The following is a 19,826-nucleotide window of genomic DNA, read 5'->3' on the forward strand; positions in this document are numbered from 1 at the left end:
CCTTATCACTTGAAACTTACCTGGTTTGATCTCGTTCCGTCCATTATACTTCAACACCAACTATCCCGGTTGGAACTTGTTCAATTTCAGGTGTCTATCATGCCATGCTTTGTGCCTATTTTGTGTCACCTCCGTGGCCCCTTGTGCCCGCAATTGTCACTCATCAAGTTTATTTAAGGTACATGATCTCTCCATCCGGCTTTCCATAACGCCCAGTTTGTTCCCAAATCTCGATACCATGGACTCTGTTAGCTGCCCCTTCTGGCCATCAATAACACGTCCACTCCGTACTGCTGCAACTTTTATTGAACCCTTCCGCTTTGTTTCCTATGCAGACCGTATGATGTGTCTTCCTTGCTACCGACACCTTTCTACTATATCCGTGGTTCGACGTAACACTTTCTTTCTACGGGGTCATATAGTGGAATCTTTCCTTCTTCTAGGTTCGTACTGTGTTCTTCTTTGCAGCTTTAGCCGTAACCGTCTTTCCTTCTTCCGCTTCTCTATATTCCTTCGGACATTCATTTCTTTCTTCTTTCTTACCTTCGTCAACCCTTAACATATTACAGCTTAGAAAGAGCTCGTAATCCTCCATCTGCCAGTGAAAAAGGCCATTCAACGAGTCTAGATCGTCCTCACTTGACCGTCCTTCCAGTCTCAATACTCCCTCTTTATCAGATTCCATTCTCTTCTTCCCCTCATCATCATGCTTGCTTTCACCTTCTGAGTCTGATGATGCTGCCTCTTCACCTACCATTTGTGTGTGCAAGTCAATTATGAATCTTCTACCTCCATGCTCCATTAAGAGAGTATTCTTCTTCTAGTCCTGCTTAACCCTTACTTGTACTAGCCATCCACGGCCTAGAATAGCATCGTACCCTCTCCTCTTCAGCGGAATGACGACGAAGTCGAGCAGGAATGCCTATGTTCCAATCGTCGTTGGTTGTGCTGTCAGGACTCCCAATGGTTTGATTCCATGTTGATCGATCGTTAGCAGCTGGAACGTAGGTGGCTACAATGTTTGCTGTCCCAACCTTCTCCAGGTATTCTCTGGTAGCACATTGACACCGGACCCTCCGTCCACAATCGTGTCTGTTAGTACAGTCTTGAGAATGCCCATTTCGACAACTGTCGGATGGCGTCCAAATGAAAGCGCTAATAGCATCGGGTCTTTTGCACTTGTGCCACTTTGTTTCTCCCTTCCCTGTTCAACTGGTAGCTTAACAATCAGAGCTATATTTGTGAGTGTCGTATGGAGTTGAGGCATAGTGAGCAACAAATCATTTATCCTGACGGTTACCTCGGTTTGTAATATTTGTCGTACGATGTTCTGTGCAGAGGTACCAGTCATATCCTTCAAGTGTGTCGTTTCTGCCTGCGTTGCTTTTTGGATCTCTGCCCGTGCTTCCTCCAGTCTCTTCTTTTCTTCTACCGGATCAAGGAACACTTTCACTTGCTTCCGAGTGATGGCCAAAACCTCTTCTTCGTCCATCTCGACGGTGATCAAGTTTACTCCCGACTTCAGGCACTTAGCATCGTCATGATCGCCAGGTCCACACCGTCTGCATAACAACTTTGGTGTGTTCGCCGTGGTGCACTCTTAGGCGAAGTGACCCCACAAATTGCGGCATTGAACTATCGACCAACCATTCGCATCATACTGGATTCGACTCCTCCTGCCATTATTGTTGTTGCTGCTATTGCTGTTGTTGTTTTGACCGCACCAATTATTTCTGTATCCTCTTGACGTGGCACCCTCCATACTGTTGTTCCCGCTCCCTCCAGGCGCGGACGCTTCCTGTGTCAGGAACACTTGCTACGATGTTCTTGTTTTCAGATTGAAAGGGCATTCCTTTATCGAATGTCCCATAATTTGGCAAATTTCACAAAATTGATCTTTCGAGCAAGATCCCTTCGCATGGCCTTCTTTCTTGCACTCTGTGCACCATAGCTCATTGCCCTTAGTCTCCTTGTTCATATTCTTGAACTCCTTCATCATCCGAATCATGTCCTTCTGAAGAGCGCGAACCTTTTTGCTACTGCCTTCATCGTCGCTGCTTCCTTCTCCTAAAGGTTCATCATCATCTGAATCGGACGAGCTACTCTTCTTCTTCTTTGTCTTCTGCTCACTTTAGAGGTTCATTGCCCGATTGTACGCTTCAGTGTATGTCGATGGTGGCACGATCTTCATCTTCTTTCGCAGCTTCGAGTGAAGGCCTTCAATGAACCATCTTTTCTGTAGCCCATCAACCGGCTTATTCTCCATTTTATTGATCAAGTCCTTCAACTTCCTGGCGAAGACTCGGACTGTTTCATTCTTCCCCTACTTAGTATTGAATATCTCTGCTACAACTTCATTATCATTGCATACGAGTTGAAATTTTGCAATAAACTCCTTTTTAATGTCATCCCAACTGCTTAACTTTTGTGGATCGGTACTCGTAAACCAATCAATTGCGACACCTCGTAGGGTTGTTGGAAATTGCCTCACTCATTTGTTTGTATCCGATACGCCATTAGCCCTCCAAATTGTTTCACAAGTTTTATAATGTCGGATGGGATCAGCTACTTCATCACCATCAAATTTAGGCAACTTCTCCTTTGGTCCCGCCATCCCGACATTGACGCTTGGTATCCCAATGCTGACGCTTGATATCCCGACACTAATGCTTGGTATCTCGACAGCTGTGCTGTTTGGTGAAGAAAGGTCTCCACTCAGCGAATATGTCCCTTCTAGAAGTGTATCATGGACGAAGAGTTCACTCCACGCTCTTGCTCCTTTGGCACTCCGAGCCGTGCGAGTCGATTCTCCTACGTTTGGATTCTCTTCCCTCGGCGAACACCAACTCAAAAATTCCTCCCGTGCTTCTTCCACCAACTCCACCCGCTATCGAGTCTCCTCTAACAATGCTTCTGCACTTCTATGTCCATCGGCAGCAATTTTTTGGAACCTCTTTCTGCATTCGGCTTGTTGTGCCAAAATTAGATTTCCTTGTGCTGTGTGTATTTTGTCATTTTCCTTCAGCTTGTTCTTATTCTTGTTCAGCTGATTCGGCATTACTCGTCATTCACCTGCCTTTCTAGGTCCATCGGGCAATGGCGCCAAATGTTTACCGTACTGGATAAAGAAATTAATGCACACAAACAATGAGCAGAAATAGCAGATGAGAATAGCAGAACTCCTTATTATATTCGCATACGCCAATATATTACATTATGCTTCTGATGCTAAGATGAGATGATTACAATGATCCCGAAGGGGTTATAAATACTATTCGAGGAACCTTCCCGAAGGTATCTGTCGGCCACATACAATATGTCGGCTACAATAATAGAACCTTTCCGATACATCCTGATACATAAGAGACTTCCTGATACATCCCGATACACACCCTATTGGCCAATACCGACAACATACATCCTGATACACTAACGGAATACATCCTGATACACTAACGAGATGCACGCAATACACTAACAGGATGCATCCTGATACACTAACAGGATGCACCCGACACACTAACGGGATGCACCCTAACACACTAACGGGATGCACCCGATACGCTAACGGATACATCCTGATACACTATTTCCTGACAACACTCCAAATGTAAGATGATGAATTGGATTGCATCTTCTTTTGTCATGGGATTTAAGGGTCAAGTAAGTTTTTAATATTAACAGCCAACCCTAGGTAGTGATTTTGTTAGATCCATCAAAATTGGGAATGACACCCTTATTTGCTTTTTGTTTTAATTCCTTGTTACACCATTATTTTTCCCTTCTAGGGGCCTCCAGTCATTTTTCTTTGCAATAATCATTGAAGGATATATTTGTTATTATCTTGGGACTTTACCTTAGATACATTGTTGAGTTGTTTTGTGCTATGAGTATGCTGATTATTTCCTTCTTCCTCACTAGTTGTTTCCCTTCTAAGTAGGAAGGATAGTTTCTTAATTTGGGGTGTATTGATTCAGCTATTTTTTTTGAATGACTTGTACTAATGCCCTTCCCACTATGGTTTCTAAGGTCACTTATTAAATCATTCAGATTTTGCAATTCTTCATGAGTTCCATGGCTCTTTCATTTCACTAAATTAATCTCCTAGTTGTTATTTCCATTAAAGCTCTTAGTTCATTGATTACTGGTTCACTCATTGCATAGCTTGTTGTTTGCTTCCTTTCTAAGTCCCTTTGCACTTTTTGGCTTTGGTGCATTAACATGATGGTAGGATGATAGCTTTGATGTCATTTGTAATGTCTCCTATTAGGGTTGGATGTGAATATTACACAATTACATCATTTAATGTTTTAGGTTTCTCAAAAATCTATATTTATGATTAGAAAGTAATTATCCTTTCAACATACGCAATATTATTACTATTTGATTTGTGGATCAAAGAGTACAGACGTTATCCAAGTCGCCTAGATTGAAAACTATAATATGATTCTTTTGGAAATTATAATATCATTCTTTTGGATTTTGTATTGTCCCCAATTTTGCCAACATCGTAGTTTCAAGGATTAGCCTATTATTTTGATCCTCATAGGCTAATTATTGTGGATAGAGGGTCTTTTGAGGCAGTGGCTTGGATTAGGAGAGTCTTGTCTTCTTCATAATTCAATAAGTTACAGGTTGGTGTTCGTTTGGTTCAGATTGGACTTCATTGGGGCTTAGATTTGTGTACTTACTATTTGTGGTAAGTCAGGTGTTGATTGAGATGGACCCTTTCTATTTTTGGAAAACGCATTTGGTCACATGGAGAAATAATAGGTATAACTCCACTTCAGATGCCATATTTAAGTGATGAGTATTTTGGGAGTTATTATATTTTTAGTGGTCAAATTATTATTACATTATTAAATGGCTTAGTATAAAGTTATAATTTAAGTTTATAATTTTACTTAAGTTGAGGGTTAAGTCATCATTGGAAGGGGGCCGTTTATTATATGCCTAAGCCAAGTATTAAATATAAAAAGTGAAATTGTGTTGGAAAGTTCCAAGAGCTGAGTTCTTTGGGAAACTTTCACAGTTTCAGAGGTTGAGTTCTCTTGGAAACTTTTATCAACAAAGCATTATAAATATGAGCTCATTTCATTGGAAAAAGAACTCTTGAATATTTATTTTCTTTTGTGGCTTTCCTAGGTTCTAATTATCTGTGCCTTTGCTAAAGTTTTAAGGGTTTGAATTTGATCATCTTCCACTGCTGAAGTATAGTGGTTTGCTTTGAGGGTTTGAATTTAGAGATTCCTCTTACTGAATCTACTCTGGTTGAGGGGCACTTTTTTTCTGAAGAATTTGGAATCAGAGTTATGTATCGAATCTACCGTTGAGGTATAGTAGGTTATTACTGGCCTTGCTAAATCTGAATTTTGGTGTCTTCTTTTTGTATTTGCTGTGACTAGGAAAACTTTGCTAGTGACTGAGAAATTAATTGCAGTTGTTCCTGCAAACTGTGGAGGTCAAACTTACAATTTGAAGTGTTCAGAATTGGGGTTTGGTGTGGATATAGGGTGACTGATTTAAATGCGAATTCTGGAACGAATTTCTGTTGCATTCTCAGTGATTCTGTGATTGCAGCAAGCACCTACGTTCTCCTATTGTTAGGCATTGATCATTTCTGTTCTGAGGGTGAAATAAATCTGCACTTGAGGCACTACATTTCCAGCCCTGGCATCACAGTTAGCTAGGGTTCTGGACGGCATTCCAAGCCCTATCAGGTGACTGAAAATTGTTACAGTTGGGCAGTTATTACAGATTAATTTCGGGGTCTTTCTTGACGTGACATTCAGCCCTACTGTGGAACTGGAAACAGGTCAGGCATCCGTAATTAATGTCCCTGTTCAACTGTTGGAGATCCTGGCTGCTAAAGCACCATGTTTGGGTGAATGGTGGCATCATGTATTCAGTCCAGAGCATTGTCAAATGCTACAAATTGGGGAACTGTTTGTCACCAATCAGGTTTCTTCAACCATTGTTTGCAATTTTCTCTATCATTGCAGTATAAGTTGGTGGCTAATGAATTGTAAATCTCTTAAACACATTGCAGCAGTAATTTGTGAAAATCTTCATATTGCAATATATTCAGTTTGGCATTTAGCTGTGGTTATTTTCAGTATCTCATTTGCTTCATCACTAAATTGGAGTTGCATTCTGTTGAAATAACTGGAGGAAATAAATTTGTAAGATTTTAATTCTAGAATAATTTGAAATGTATTAATTGCTCTAATTAGTTGGAGCAGTTATTCACATATATCAGTATTGTGCTTAATTTCTTGAAGAATTCATAAAGTCAGTAGTGTGAGCCAGTTGGGTTCATTACAGATTTGGATCTTATGATTAAGAACTAGTTTCATGTCTTGGTGGCTATTATCTGAAAAGAACACAAAGTTATATTGAAAAACATAACATGATGAAAATGTCTCCCAACGACATTGGAGCATAAAAAAGGGTCCTAGCTACGTATGACTTCATTTGGTTTAACAAATAATATCCTTTAATGCGATCAGATTTCCACAATCCATCATAGTTATGTAAATCAGTTTCTGGATTAGATTGTGTGGAGATTTTTACCATCAACGTTTTGAATCACACTACGTGATCCATCATCAGGATGAGAGAGCAAGAGATGTAAAACAAACTACATGATCCTTTTATATTTTGCAAGCTTAAGAAGAAAGTACCTGCTTGGATCTTCCCATTGAGGTTGATTTGGATGATGTCCATGCCAATTAAGATTTTCTATCTTCAAAAAACTTTTACTCTACAAAAGACAAATTATCCTCTTGTAAATATATATAATTTCATTCTAGTAATCAAGATTTCATAGTGAATTGTGTAAGAAATTTTCTTGATCAATGCACACAAAACCACACCCTTTACAATATAATTGTACTTCATATTTGACTTATAAAAACAACCATCCTCTATAAAAAATACAAAACTCAAGATAACAGGTCAGTTAAGCTCTTTTTAATATTTCATTTACTTCTCAATAGTAAGAACAATGAAGAAATATAAAAAGTAACACAATGTCCTTAAGCTCACATTCATAATTATTAAATTTCTGCTTGAAAATATAATTTCCAAGTAATTCATGGAATCTTAGAATCTATATAAGTTTGTTTCTGCTGGTTAAACAATCTACTTGCAAGTGTCAAGGTACAAGAATACATTCATTTTAATTGTTAATATATCACCAAGATAAAATATAATATATCAACATTTCAATTGTTTATTCATTTTCAATGAAACTATAAGGACCTCCATATTATTAAAAAATTAAATTACATAATTACTGTTTATCTCACACATAATTCAGTACACATTAAAGCAATTTCTCAAATATATAAGAATAGAGATATGATATTAGATTTCAACATTATGTCAAACTCCATCAGCTTAAACAAGAGAACACAAGCAAACAAATTCCTTTACAAGAGACAATACAGTCAGATAGAATGTACATAATTGACGACAATTTTGACATAGACATGCGACACCTATCCCCCTCGAGCACAGCACAGGCAAGAACATTGTTGGAGCATTTTTCCACCCAACTATGAAGCTTTATACTTCTCTAAAATCCTTTCTGACATAAATGTTACCCGACTTTGCACGAGGATCCCTAGCACCTCAAAAATATCAAGGTGATGGCATCTAGTGCAGCTATGTATCTACGTCCTAAGATGCTAATGTAACAACATCATTACATGGAAGAGAGTGTGGAACATAATGGCTTAAATAGTAAGCATATACCAAGAGACCATAAAAAACCTAGGCCAAAGCATCTTTTCTAGCCAACTATCAACAAATAAGTTAAGGGAAAGACTCCCCCTTCTCTTTGCTCCATATTTGACAACCATCCAATCTCATATAAAACATTTTTTTTCAACCACAAATACATCTATGTAGAACACAAGAACACATAAGAGCATTCATGACATACAAGATCATGTGATTGCATACAAGTCTATAAAAAACATTTAGTCTTTAAAAAGCATCTATCAAAGCACCATAAATTTTATAATAATATTTGCACATGACAACTAACTCAAGCATATTGTTACATAAGAACAAATCACAATGTGATCCATTCTTGCACAAAAATGTATAGAGCCTACAAATACACAAACAAGAAAGCAATAACTTAGGTAAGAAAACAATAGAATTTAGATGAGGAAGCAAAGGGATTAATCTATGCACCTTTATACTAATTCATTGGCATTCCTTTGGAAAGAATACACTTGACATCTTCTTGTGAATCATTTTGTGTTGCACAATTGACCAAAATCCCATCATTAGCATGGTATAAAATGTTGATTTCCATGATCTGCTGCAAATGTAACAATCGCTACCATTATATTTGGTATGTGTTTTACAAATACAGCCACCTCTTATATTTATAAGAGAGTGAGAGAATGGACATGTCCCTTCATGGGACATGTCTGTGCATTAATATAATTAAAATCTTTGAGTTATATATTATGTATTATAAATATAAAATATCTCTTAATAAAAATATTACATATGTATATATTTAATTTTATATATCTCTCATATATATACATATCTTGATTTTATTTATCTAATTAAACCTACAAAACATCAACACTCCCTCTTAGCTAGGGAGGATAAACACATGACCATATATTAACTCAATGTGATATACGAATATCTTTGATCAAAAGATATTCAAGATTTTGATATCACATTTGATATCAAGAGTATTGGTCTTCCAGAATCTCAACACATGATATTCACCAAATATCAAATAAGGTTTGATATCACATTTGATATCATGAGTATTGGTCTCCTAGAATACGTGATATTCACCAATTACTCAAAAATGTTTGATATCATGAGCATTGGCCTCCCAAATATCAATGATATTCACCTAATACTTTGAGTAGTGGGCTTCTAGAATGTTGAGATATAAGATATTAACCAAATACTAGTGAATAATGGCCTTCCAAAACATCAAGTCACATGATATTCACCAAGTACTCTATGAGTAATGGCCTTTGAGAACATCAAGACGTGATATTCACCACGTACTCTATGTAATGGCCTTCCAGAATATCAATATGCATAACATTCACCATGTACTCATAAAATGTTTTTAAGGTATGTGCACACAAACTCTCATAATGCTTACCATATAAACATCCACTGCGCAAATTATAATCTGTCATGATCTTCATGGACATTGTAAGATATCCATCATAATAGAAAATTAAGTTATTGTAAGATCATCACCTTTCAATAACTTCTCCAAATACAAGTAACAACATTTGGAAGTCGTCAGAAATCACATAGTCATGAGGTATATTCATGAATCACAATCCTCTTGACTGCTACAATTTATTGATCATTGGACAATCCATCATAACATGGTTTACTCTATTTGAATATGATTGAGATCACCGAAGGTTGACTGAATCATATCCTCTATCTACTCCCTCTCTTTCAAGGTTGCCTGAATGAAATGTCAGGGTCCCTCTTCCTATAAGAACATTCTTGGAGGAAAAAATCAAAGGCAAATAGCTCGTATAGTACATATAAGAGAGAGACCACACTGACTAGATAAATAAAATACTTATTTGCACATCAATATCCTTTTATCTAGTTTTCCATTCTTTTAGACATTAATATTCTAATAAAAAAAAGTTGTTCATTAAAAATTATAGTGGTTTACTATAACTTCATATGTCAAAAGAACATAATGTCATTCTCATTGCATTAATGTAAGTTCATATATATCCATATACAACTTTCTACATATACTTTTCATACATACATACATACATACATACATACATACATACATACATACATATATATATATATATATATATATATATATATATATATATATATATATATATAAATAATCCATCATACCTTAAATCTTTGAATTATAATTTCACATGGAATGAGTATTAGCACGAAAACATACCTCAGTTCCTACCCTTAAACGATCGGTCCTTGATGCCTCTAATACCTTCGCTTTATACTTGTCAATGTTTTATCGTCAATATCGATTATGCATCCTTCCATGTATCTACACGATAATTGAGTGAATTAGGTACTCCAAATCCATGCAGATATGCCCCATTTAACGCAATGTGTAAATATTTATATCGCCTTTGGTATGAACATACCACCTTGGAATAAGGGGTCGAAACAAGGGGTACGGTATTGGTCTTCCGTAACTTCCCTCATTTCTTACCCTCCAGGTGTCCGCGTGGGATAGACACTACATGGTAGGTAGTTATAATCCATTTTCCACCATGTGATTGGACTCTCCACATCATCTCACTCCACCTAGACCTACTTAGCACTTAATTTGTTTGACTTGACATCCAAAGCCAATATTCCACAAGTTTTTGTCCTTTCTCACTGGTAATTAAAGAGATTTGCATCTTTTCAAACTTGTTGATGAGGGTGGGTTAATTTATTTTTACCAAAGACACGTTCACTTTTCAATAAATAATAGGTACTACCGCTTTTCCTTTTATTATTCATTTTTGCCTTTTACTACTCACAATTCCTCGATATTTTTGAAGCCTAAAATGTGCCTTCATCAAATGGTTAAAGGTCAAAGTCAAGGTCACCAAGCGACGGGGAGACTTGGAGGTCTCCGATACTGGTACCAGTACCAATATGACAATTTTTAAAAAATAGGAGACGGGGGCACTTGGAGACGGCAATTTTTTTTAATAGTTTAAAGAGTCTAATACTAAATACAAAATAGTAATATGGTAAAACCAAAAGACTAAAGTAAATGATAATAGTAATGTCAAATTAATATAGAGTCAAATATTTCGAAACTCACATAATAAAATTACTGTATCTCATAGTGATACTTGTTTCCCAAATATTGCATATGATCATCATCATATTAGATTGATAATCACTGAGATTATCATTAAATATTCAAATTTTAAATTAAAAAAAGTATAGTTTGATGCTAAATTGCCAATATGCAAACAAAAATGAACAAACTTAATACAATAAACAAACCAAAAATCTATCTAGTACTAATGTGTTGATGGTACTATCATCTACTCCACAAGGTTGTGATCATCCATCTCAAGGTCTCCAACTATCATGCTCTCAAAGATCATTTAAATTGTCATTGCTCTAAATTTTTGCATTAAAAAAGATTAAAATGAGGGCTAAAATACATAAAATAATTTAATAATATATTTTACAATTATTTATTATCAGGAGATTTCGGGGAGACTTCACTTATTGGATTAGGAGACTTTGACATGAAGTCTCTAACCTTTTTTTAGGTCTTCGGAGATGCGAAAAGTCTATGGGACGTGTCTGCATATGCGAGATGTGCCTTTAAGGGAGGAGACAAGTCTCCAGGTAACCATGAGTACTTGGCATAAACTTAGCATCATACATCATCTTAAGCAACAAAAAAGGATTTGTCGATGTCTAGCAATTCACAATGGCTGAGAAATCTTTGTGCATTCTTTGATTGTTCTAAAGTGGGATTGCTTGAACCATATTCACTTGCTCGAGCAAAGATTGAGTTTTTGCTTTTGGCTCCAATACTATTCAGGCCATTAAATTATATTACCCAATTAGGGACAATATTTAAAGTTCTTGATATCCCGCCCAAATGTAGCTTTGTTGAAGGAGAAATTAGCAAGAAAAATGTGATGTATGTGAATCAAATGCTTGTTCATTTAGGGTTTCCAATGCATTACAAAGTGAAATGTGTGGATTCTCAGCAATTGCTTCTCCAATGGCATTCAGTTGTTTTGACTCACCTCTCCTTTTGGAAACCAATTATTACCTACTACAGCGACATTATTCTATATGTGAATGGAGGACACACTCAGTCAGTCCCTTGACTTTTCTCGGCAGCACTAGTGTCTACTACTTTGATGGGATGACCCACGTTACTTAATATATGCCACTTGTACTTCCCTATGCTTGATTCGATATTTATTGGTTTGTCTCTAATTATTTCTCCATGATCTTTGCCTAGGATCTACCTTCAAGTTGTTTAGGCTTTATAGAAGGAACCTTGCTCTGATAACATGCTGATTTCTGTGATCTACTATAAATGTACTAAACATTGCCATTATTTTTGTTATGTGTTTTTCACATGTAGTCACCTCTTATATTTATAAGAGAGTGAGAGAATGGACATGTCCCCTCATGGGACATGTCTGTTCATTAACATTATTATAATCTCTTAGTTATATATTATATATTATAAATATGTAATATCTCTTAATATAAAAATTATATAAGTTTATATATATCTCTCATACATATACATATCTTTATGTTATTTATCCGAATAAAGCTACAAAACATCAACATAAATAGATAAGAAATAATATTTTTGAAATTGTGTGTTAATATACAAAATCGACTCTGTATATAACATTGTATGAATAAAGTATTTGTTTTGTGTTACATCTTAATCTACTGAATGCGATAAGTATCTTTTTACCTTGTACAGTAAACACATTGTAACACACATGTTAATGATTTCTTTGGGTATTTATAATATCCTTACTCCTAAATATTCTAAAACAGCTTGACATAATCTAGAGGATATTCTTGATATGACAGTACATATGAAATCACACCTTTTCCTTATGTACTTCAATCCAAAAAGGTGAATGCTAAAGACAGCGACATGCCAACATAGCAACCGCAAATAAAGATGTTGCATTATAAGCAATACAAACAACAGTGATAGATATATCTTCAAAGAAGTTGATTGATATAATCCCGAGATTGAAATATTGGTGTGTTTGCTCTTACTTTCTCCTATTGTGTCTTCCTTTGCAATTCGACGGGCTTTTTCCCAATACCTATAGTCCTCCTTACTCACTTGCATCCTTTCTTTGCTTAGCTCCTGTTGCCTGCTTTTGATTTGGGTCTACCTGTGCGGTTGTGGTTCATGATCATTTTGTAAGTTGTCTCTATGCTACAATTACAAAATTTTCTGCTTAATTGTTTCATTGCTTGGATGTGGGGTGCATTTCTACTACTAGCGAGCAATAGTCTCTTGGCGTCGTTTTTCCACTAAGTCTTCTAGCCGCTTTTGCTACTACAACCTCTTCAACTCATTGGAGTAGATTTATTTTGGGGCTATTTGTTGGTAGCAAGTTGTGATTTCATCTTTGTTGTTCCTTTCTCTTAGCACCCTCCCTCCTATCATGTCTACTCTCTTCGTCCTGGCTTTTCTACTTAGCTAACTTACAATGCAAGGCAAGATACAAGTGTGCTCCATGCCAATTCCTTATCACAAACATATAGATTGCATGGCCAAGTTAGAGGTGGTGAACCTTAGCATGCGAGATAGCGTTAACTTCCTTTCTACTGCTCTAGCTGATTTGTGGCTACACATTGACTCTAACCTTTAGATGTTGAAAGTAGAAACTATAGACCTTCAACCACAAGTAAATTTCAATAAGAATACGCCCGAGAAATCAGTTTTATCAAGGAAAGACAAATTGAACTTGAAAGCAAGCAAACCTCTCTTGTGACAGAAACACCACTAGCTCTACACCCTTCTGATGTGGAAAAGCTTGTACAAGCTAAGCTAACCAATGAGTGGGTTAGGCAAGCTTGTGACCCAAATCTTAGAGTTCAAGGCCTTTGCTCCTCTTCTGTTGATCTTATCTCCGTGGGTCGCTCTTTCCTCAGCGACCAACTAGACATTACAAACATTACACTCAATGAGGCATGGATTCGTTTCCTTGTCTAGTTGTCTTCGAGTTCTTAGATCAAAGAAGAAACTTTCTAATAAGATTTTTCTTGATGAGGATCTCACTAGATCACAGGTGAGAGAGCTAAAGCAACCTTGAGGACTTGTTGTGGAGACTAGGTACAATGAGAAGTATGCACTTATCGGGGACCTCAGAGTTATTATTTGGAATTCTGCTTCTAGATGGGAATCGAGATTGGCCACTAAGGCCAAATGACAGTTGTCGTTGTAGTTGGGTATGTACGAAACCTTATAGTGGTTCTTTGCATGTCACTGCTAGCATGACAATGGTAACCTATAGTTCTTGTCAAGTCTTCTTCAAGATGCTCTTGATTCGGTTGACATTCTCCTTGTCACGAAGACCCATGAGAGATATGCTCCTCTCCTTGGCATCTCCAGTTTTCAATGGTTGTTTTCTTTCAGGGATGAAGTGAACTTCTCTAATGGGGTCAGGGGGTCTGGCAAGGTTGCCTATGTAGTCAGAGATCACATCTTTAGCACGACTTATATGGTTCATTCCAACTACTTTGCCAAATTCATTTGGATTCGCATTTACACAATGTCACAGCATAGTTATATCTTCATTGCAGTGTGCTACTTTTTGTTGTCTTCCTTAAACTATATAGTTCATAACATAGAGTAGGGATCCTTTTGAAGACCTTTAGGAGCACATTGCCAAAGTTTTTCTCATGGGTGACATAATCATCATGGGATACTTCAATCCATTGAACAAACACCTTTGGACCCCCCCCCCCCCACAACTGTAGGTTGGATTTAATTTGCACAATGGAGTTCAATCTGGGCACCCTAGGCTTACAACATTCCTCAAAGAACGGTCAAGGACCCCTCACTAGGTACAGTCATCATCTGCTATAATTATGCAAGTTGTCAGACCTAGTAATCTTGAACAGGTTTTGTGTTTTTCTAGTACAGGTCTTTTCACCTGCTAAGCTCAATGTGGTGGTGAGTGTTCTTGACTATGCTCTCTCCCATACCTCCATTACCTACATCAACTACTTCACAATTTCTCCCCTTTCCTTGGCCAACTATGCCCTCCTTAGCCTTACCCTCAGGGTGTCCACCCCCCTCCCACCCCCTTAGTGTACCCTCCCCTCTTGAGGTGATCCTCCCCACCCACACCAACTTTTGCTTCTTTGAGACCAACTGTGACCTCTTGGTCCAACATCTTAATGGGCTCCTGACCTAGGTTTCCTTAACTCATTCGGGGGATGCTCCCTCTATATTCAATTTGTTGGCTGTTGCGATGTGGGAGTCTGCCTTACTCTCCATTCTCCATTGAACCTCCTCCCTTTCACGCAGCCCCAAGTGTAGGGGCACTTGCCTCATGAGCCAATGGTTTAACAATGAATGTTAGTCCTTTCACCATTTGGTTTGATTGGCTTTCTCCACCTTCTTCCCCTTGTTTTGTAATGTTCCTATTATAAAATATATTATTTATCAAACTATTGGTAATGGGCCAATTGATTTAATATATCTCGGACCCAATTTTGTTTTGTTTTCGTAGTTTAAGACGTCATCGAGTATCATTGTACACCCTCGGAAAGTTTTCCAAATGGGTATTTAAGCATGGGTTGTAGGTAGTCTTTAGTCAGGCATTTTTGGAATATTTCTTTGTATTGTGAATTCCAGTTGGGATTCTCTGTTGTTCGCCATTTCAAAAGTGAAAGGTCTTCCCTACTTGGCTATTCCGGTTTCGGTGAGATTTAACCCTCACCCTATTCCATCACCTATAACACTTTGCTCAGATCTAGCAAATCAGAGCATCATCTTTCAGCATATATTAATTGAAGGATTGTTCATATTCAAGTTTTCTATTATTGTGTTTGAATCTACTTATGTAGGAACAAGACTGCATTTTCCGCATGGCACAAATACTTAAATGCATGGTGTCTGGACATTTCCGTATGGCTTCCTCATTGCCCGTACGGTCTTCACTCTTACCATCTTCCCACACCACCGTGCTTCGCCTCCCATCCTTCATTTGTCCATTGTACAGCTTACTGTACAACCATCTTGGCACTCACCTCATACAAAAAACCTCCATCACCACCATATGCCATCATAGACCACCATACAACCATCCTTAAGCCACCGTACGACTCTCCCTATCCACACCGTACAGCCTCTCTATTCACATCGTATAGTCTCCAAATTGTTCCCACCATACCTTCACTCCCACCCTCATAACCTTACTATACGACATCCCCTCCAACTACCATTGTATGGTCTTCAATCCGTACCATATAGACTCATCTGTACTTCCACCTGCACATCCCTTGATTCTCCACCGTACGACATACTTCTACGATAGCCTCCCACACCATATGAACCCCATTCAGGAACATGTAGATTGCCATTAGTACCAAATAATTTGCTAATCGTGTTTTATACATTGCATTGCTAGCACGTAACATTACACATTTGTCCAGTTGAGGCTCCCCTACCGCCACCTTCTTTACCACGAGGAGTAGATATTCTTCACATTGTAATGTAGATTCGCCTACAATCTTCGAAGCTCTTATAGTGTACAATGTTCCCTTGCCATCCTCCCCCTAGTCCACCTTGGATCATAGCTCCCACACTGTCACTCTTTATGAGATCCTTGACCAAGCCCCTCTACACCTCACCCCTCAGCCTCATTGTCATCTCTTCACGTTCTCCAATGTCAATGAGACAATTAGATGAGTGAACAGTAGAAGGACTACAAATGAGGAAGGGTTCCAAGCAGACCTCTTCAAGCTTCATATAACAATTTTGGGCTCCTTTCTCACAATGCTCTACAATAGAGTGGTTTCCTGGCTTTCCCAACTCTTGTTCAAGGCATATTATTTATTTGATCTCTAACACTAGGTCAATTATGCACCCTAACAACTACAAGACCATCATGGTTGGGCATACTTTTGCCAAACTTTATGCCACTATGCTAAATACTATTGTGTCCATGGTGCTTGACCATTGACACTATCGAGCTAGGGCGCAGGATAGTTTTCATACACACTTTTAGACCATGGACCATATTTTGACTCTATGGACTATCATTGACGAGGCTCAGCACTGTTCAACAAAAGTTTACTACTTTTGTGTTGATTTTTGCGAAGCCTCTGATTCTATTCCTTGAGCTTCTTTCATCTAGAGCCTTAAAACATTGGGGCATATGAGACTTTATTGACAACTATCATGAGGTTTTACCAGTGTGTGGTGAGAAGGTTCAGGACTCCAATGGGAGTTTCGAAGCACCATCAAGGTGAAGCAGGCCTGCCCTCTCTCCTTTATTCTTTTTGGTATCTACACTGAGGAGCTTGAGGCTTTCCTTTAGGACATCTCGATCCTTGTTGATGGTTGCTACTTATACTAGATTTTGATCTTTGGAGGTACTCCAGCAGATTTTGGATGGGTTGGTCACCTTTTGCAATTCACATCAATTAGTTGTGAACCTGGGCAAGACCTAGACAATCATCTTCAATTGCTTGGAGACCTTGCTTCTCTACTTTTACTTTCAAGTCGAGGAGATTGGGATCACTTCCTCCTATACTTCGGGGTCAAGTTCTCTGGACCCCATTTCATCTTGAGACTTGTCATGCAGCCCCAGGTTAGCAAGGGCCTTGGTTCCCTACCTATGCTTGAGAGATAGTGCTTCAAAGATTAGTTCGAAGATACCATGACCAAGATGTCCTTCGACTCCTTGGTCAACTCAATTGTCCTCAACAACTCTATAATGTGAGGGGCCCTGTCTTCTTGTGTTTGATTGGGCTTGTCATGTCCCCTACTTTCCTCTAATATAATAACAATAAAATGAATAATTAAATTATAATATAATTTATTATTCAATTAAGTATATTAATTTATATACTAATCGATATAACATAATAATATATAAATAATGCAATATAATGTTAAATAATCATCGATAAAGTATGATACATTTCAAAATACTAATAAGAATTAAGAACAAGTATTTAATAAATAGATAATAATTAATGATAATATAATGAATACAATTTTGTAACTAATGATATTAGCAAAATTACAAAAAGAATAAAACAATAATAAGAAGATTACATTCAATAATATTAAAATTAATATAATAAATAAATAAATATTAAAATACAAAACTTAGTGCCAAGGGCATGATGGTTCAAATTTGCATATGAAGGAAGATGATCACAAACACATCGGGCGGAGCATGAAAGTATGGATATGATTATTTATAATTTCTCTCGGGTAGCAGACAGTAAAGAAGCAAACGATGGTTTTGATCATCAACAAAAACGATCATATGATATTGTGGACAAGATGATAAACATCTACCTCAAATTCCAATGCAATGACCATTCTGTAGAAGTAATACAATCAAAAACAATGTCATACATAGTCAGTAGGGAATGAATAGGGGGAAACATAGAGAGGAAACAAAGAATATAATTATCACAGAGGAAAAGAAACCATTTTGAGAAGTTTAACAAATTGCCAAGAAGTACAAGCAGTCCAAAAAATACCAACACATAATCCTAATCATCAAAGGACTCCATTTAGGAAAGGAGGGTGCGAACATACCCAACACACATACCAAGATTTTTTCGACAAGAAGGTAACAAGGATAAACCACATACCCCCATCTAATAATAAAGAAAGGGTCAAACAAATTGGCATTGAATAAAATATATTAGATAGCAAGGCACATGCATATCATAGTATTATAAAAATAAACAGTTATCAATATTACATATCAGAGAAGAAGGAAGCAAATAAACACAAAGTATATGGAGAGGAGAAGCACAAGCATTATAGGGAAGAAAGCCTATAAGTAAATCACAATCCAAGTCATCATAAACCAAATCCCACGATTAAGATTGCAATCTAAAAACATATATCAAAGAGTATACATAATCACTGTTGCCGGTAAAATTATAAAACAGCTGACGAGCCCCTTCCGGAAGGTAATTGTTATGTAGCCAACAGGCCCTTCGATAATTGTTATGTAGCCGATAGACCCCTTCAAAAAGTATATGTACACCATCTGAGATCATTGTAATCATCATTATAAGCATTATGTAATAATAATAGGAGTACTGTTGTGTTACATGTTCTTGTCTATTGTCTATATGCATTAATCTATTTAACCTATACTGTAAACATTTGGCGCCCCATACAGTGACCATACCACAGCTTCAATAATCAGTGTACGGCCTTTTTAGGGCCCTCATATCCATATGGATTATACAGTCAAGGATCCCTATTATTCACTGCACAGCAGTATGAGTTGTCCTGGCAAGCACTGTACAGCTGGGTTCAAGAGATTACTAGAACACCATATACTAATCTTCTATTTCATCGTACGGCTTTCAAAAAGTGTTTCATGGTCATACAGCACATCATAATTATGCATTGGCATCGTACAACGATTTAATTCAGCCCCGTATGGCGATTTTATTCACCCACAGTATGTGCCCTCATCGTACGGCTTAGTCGTGCGTCTTCTTTGTATGTTCCAGTGGACTTGGCCTTTTGCTCGCAGCAAAAGCATATTAGTGCTCGTGAATTCCATTGGGGTTGAGTACTGGAGTGCCTGTAGCAGCAATTATACTCATGCCAAAATCACTGTGAGAAGATCAACTCTGGACTCTGATGTGAATTTGAGGGTGTATAATTGGACATGGGGAGTAGGATGAAGTGCTAGAGAAGATCAGCGTAGAGTTTATGGTCTTTGTTGCCACAATTGGAAGAGATTGATGCAAATTTGGTCTGCAGGGCATCGATTCTAAAGAGATTTGAAGCCCTCTTCAAGAGGCTTAGTGGAGGCTACGCAATCTTTGGATTGGTCTAGGCAAATCAAAGTACGGTTTTTCTAGTTCTATGTTTTCCGTACGGCTTCTTATCTGGACGCTGTGTACGCAAAAATCCCTTGCATTTCTGGCTCATTGCCCGTACGCCATTATACTTCTTTTTTCCCCATTCATAAAGCTTGAAGAAGGGCCATATGGATCCGCATGTACAGGGAAGGAAGAGAATTTGTGTAGAGAAATAACTGACCTAAGAATAAATGGACTCTACAGGC

At 37.5% G+C, this 19,826-nt stretch overlaps 1 protein-coding gene across 8 annotated transcripts in view; it reads right to left on the reverse strand.

Moving 5' to 3' along the window:
• DBE1 (debranching enzyme 1) overlaps positions 1–19,826 on the reverse strand; it is a 360,131-nt gene that overhangs the window by 99,656 nt on the left and 240,649 nt on the right. For all 8 annotated transcript variants that reach the window (XM_089815520.1, XM_089815524.1, XM_089815521.1 and 5 more), the window contains one exon: positions 6,684–6,763. In XM_089815520.1, coding sequence (XP_089671646.1) covers positions 6,684–6,763 — 80 coding nt within the window. The remainder of the gene's footprint in view (positions 1–6,683; positions 6,764–19,826) is intronic.

Source organism: Cupressus sempervirens, chromosome 2 (genome assembly GCF_028749045.1).
Source record: "Cupressus sempervirens isolate cs-2001-9-10 chromosome 2, ASM2874904v1, whole genome shotgun sequence".
Taxonomy (NCBI): Eukaryota; Viridiplantae; Streptophyta; class Pinopsida; order Cupressales; family Cupressaceae; genus Cupressus; species Cupressus sempervirens.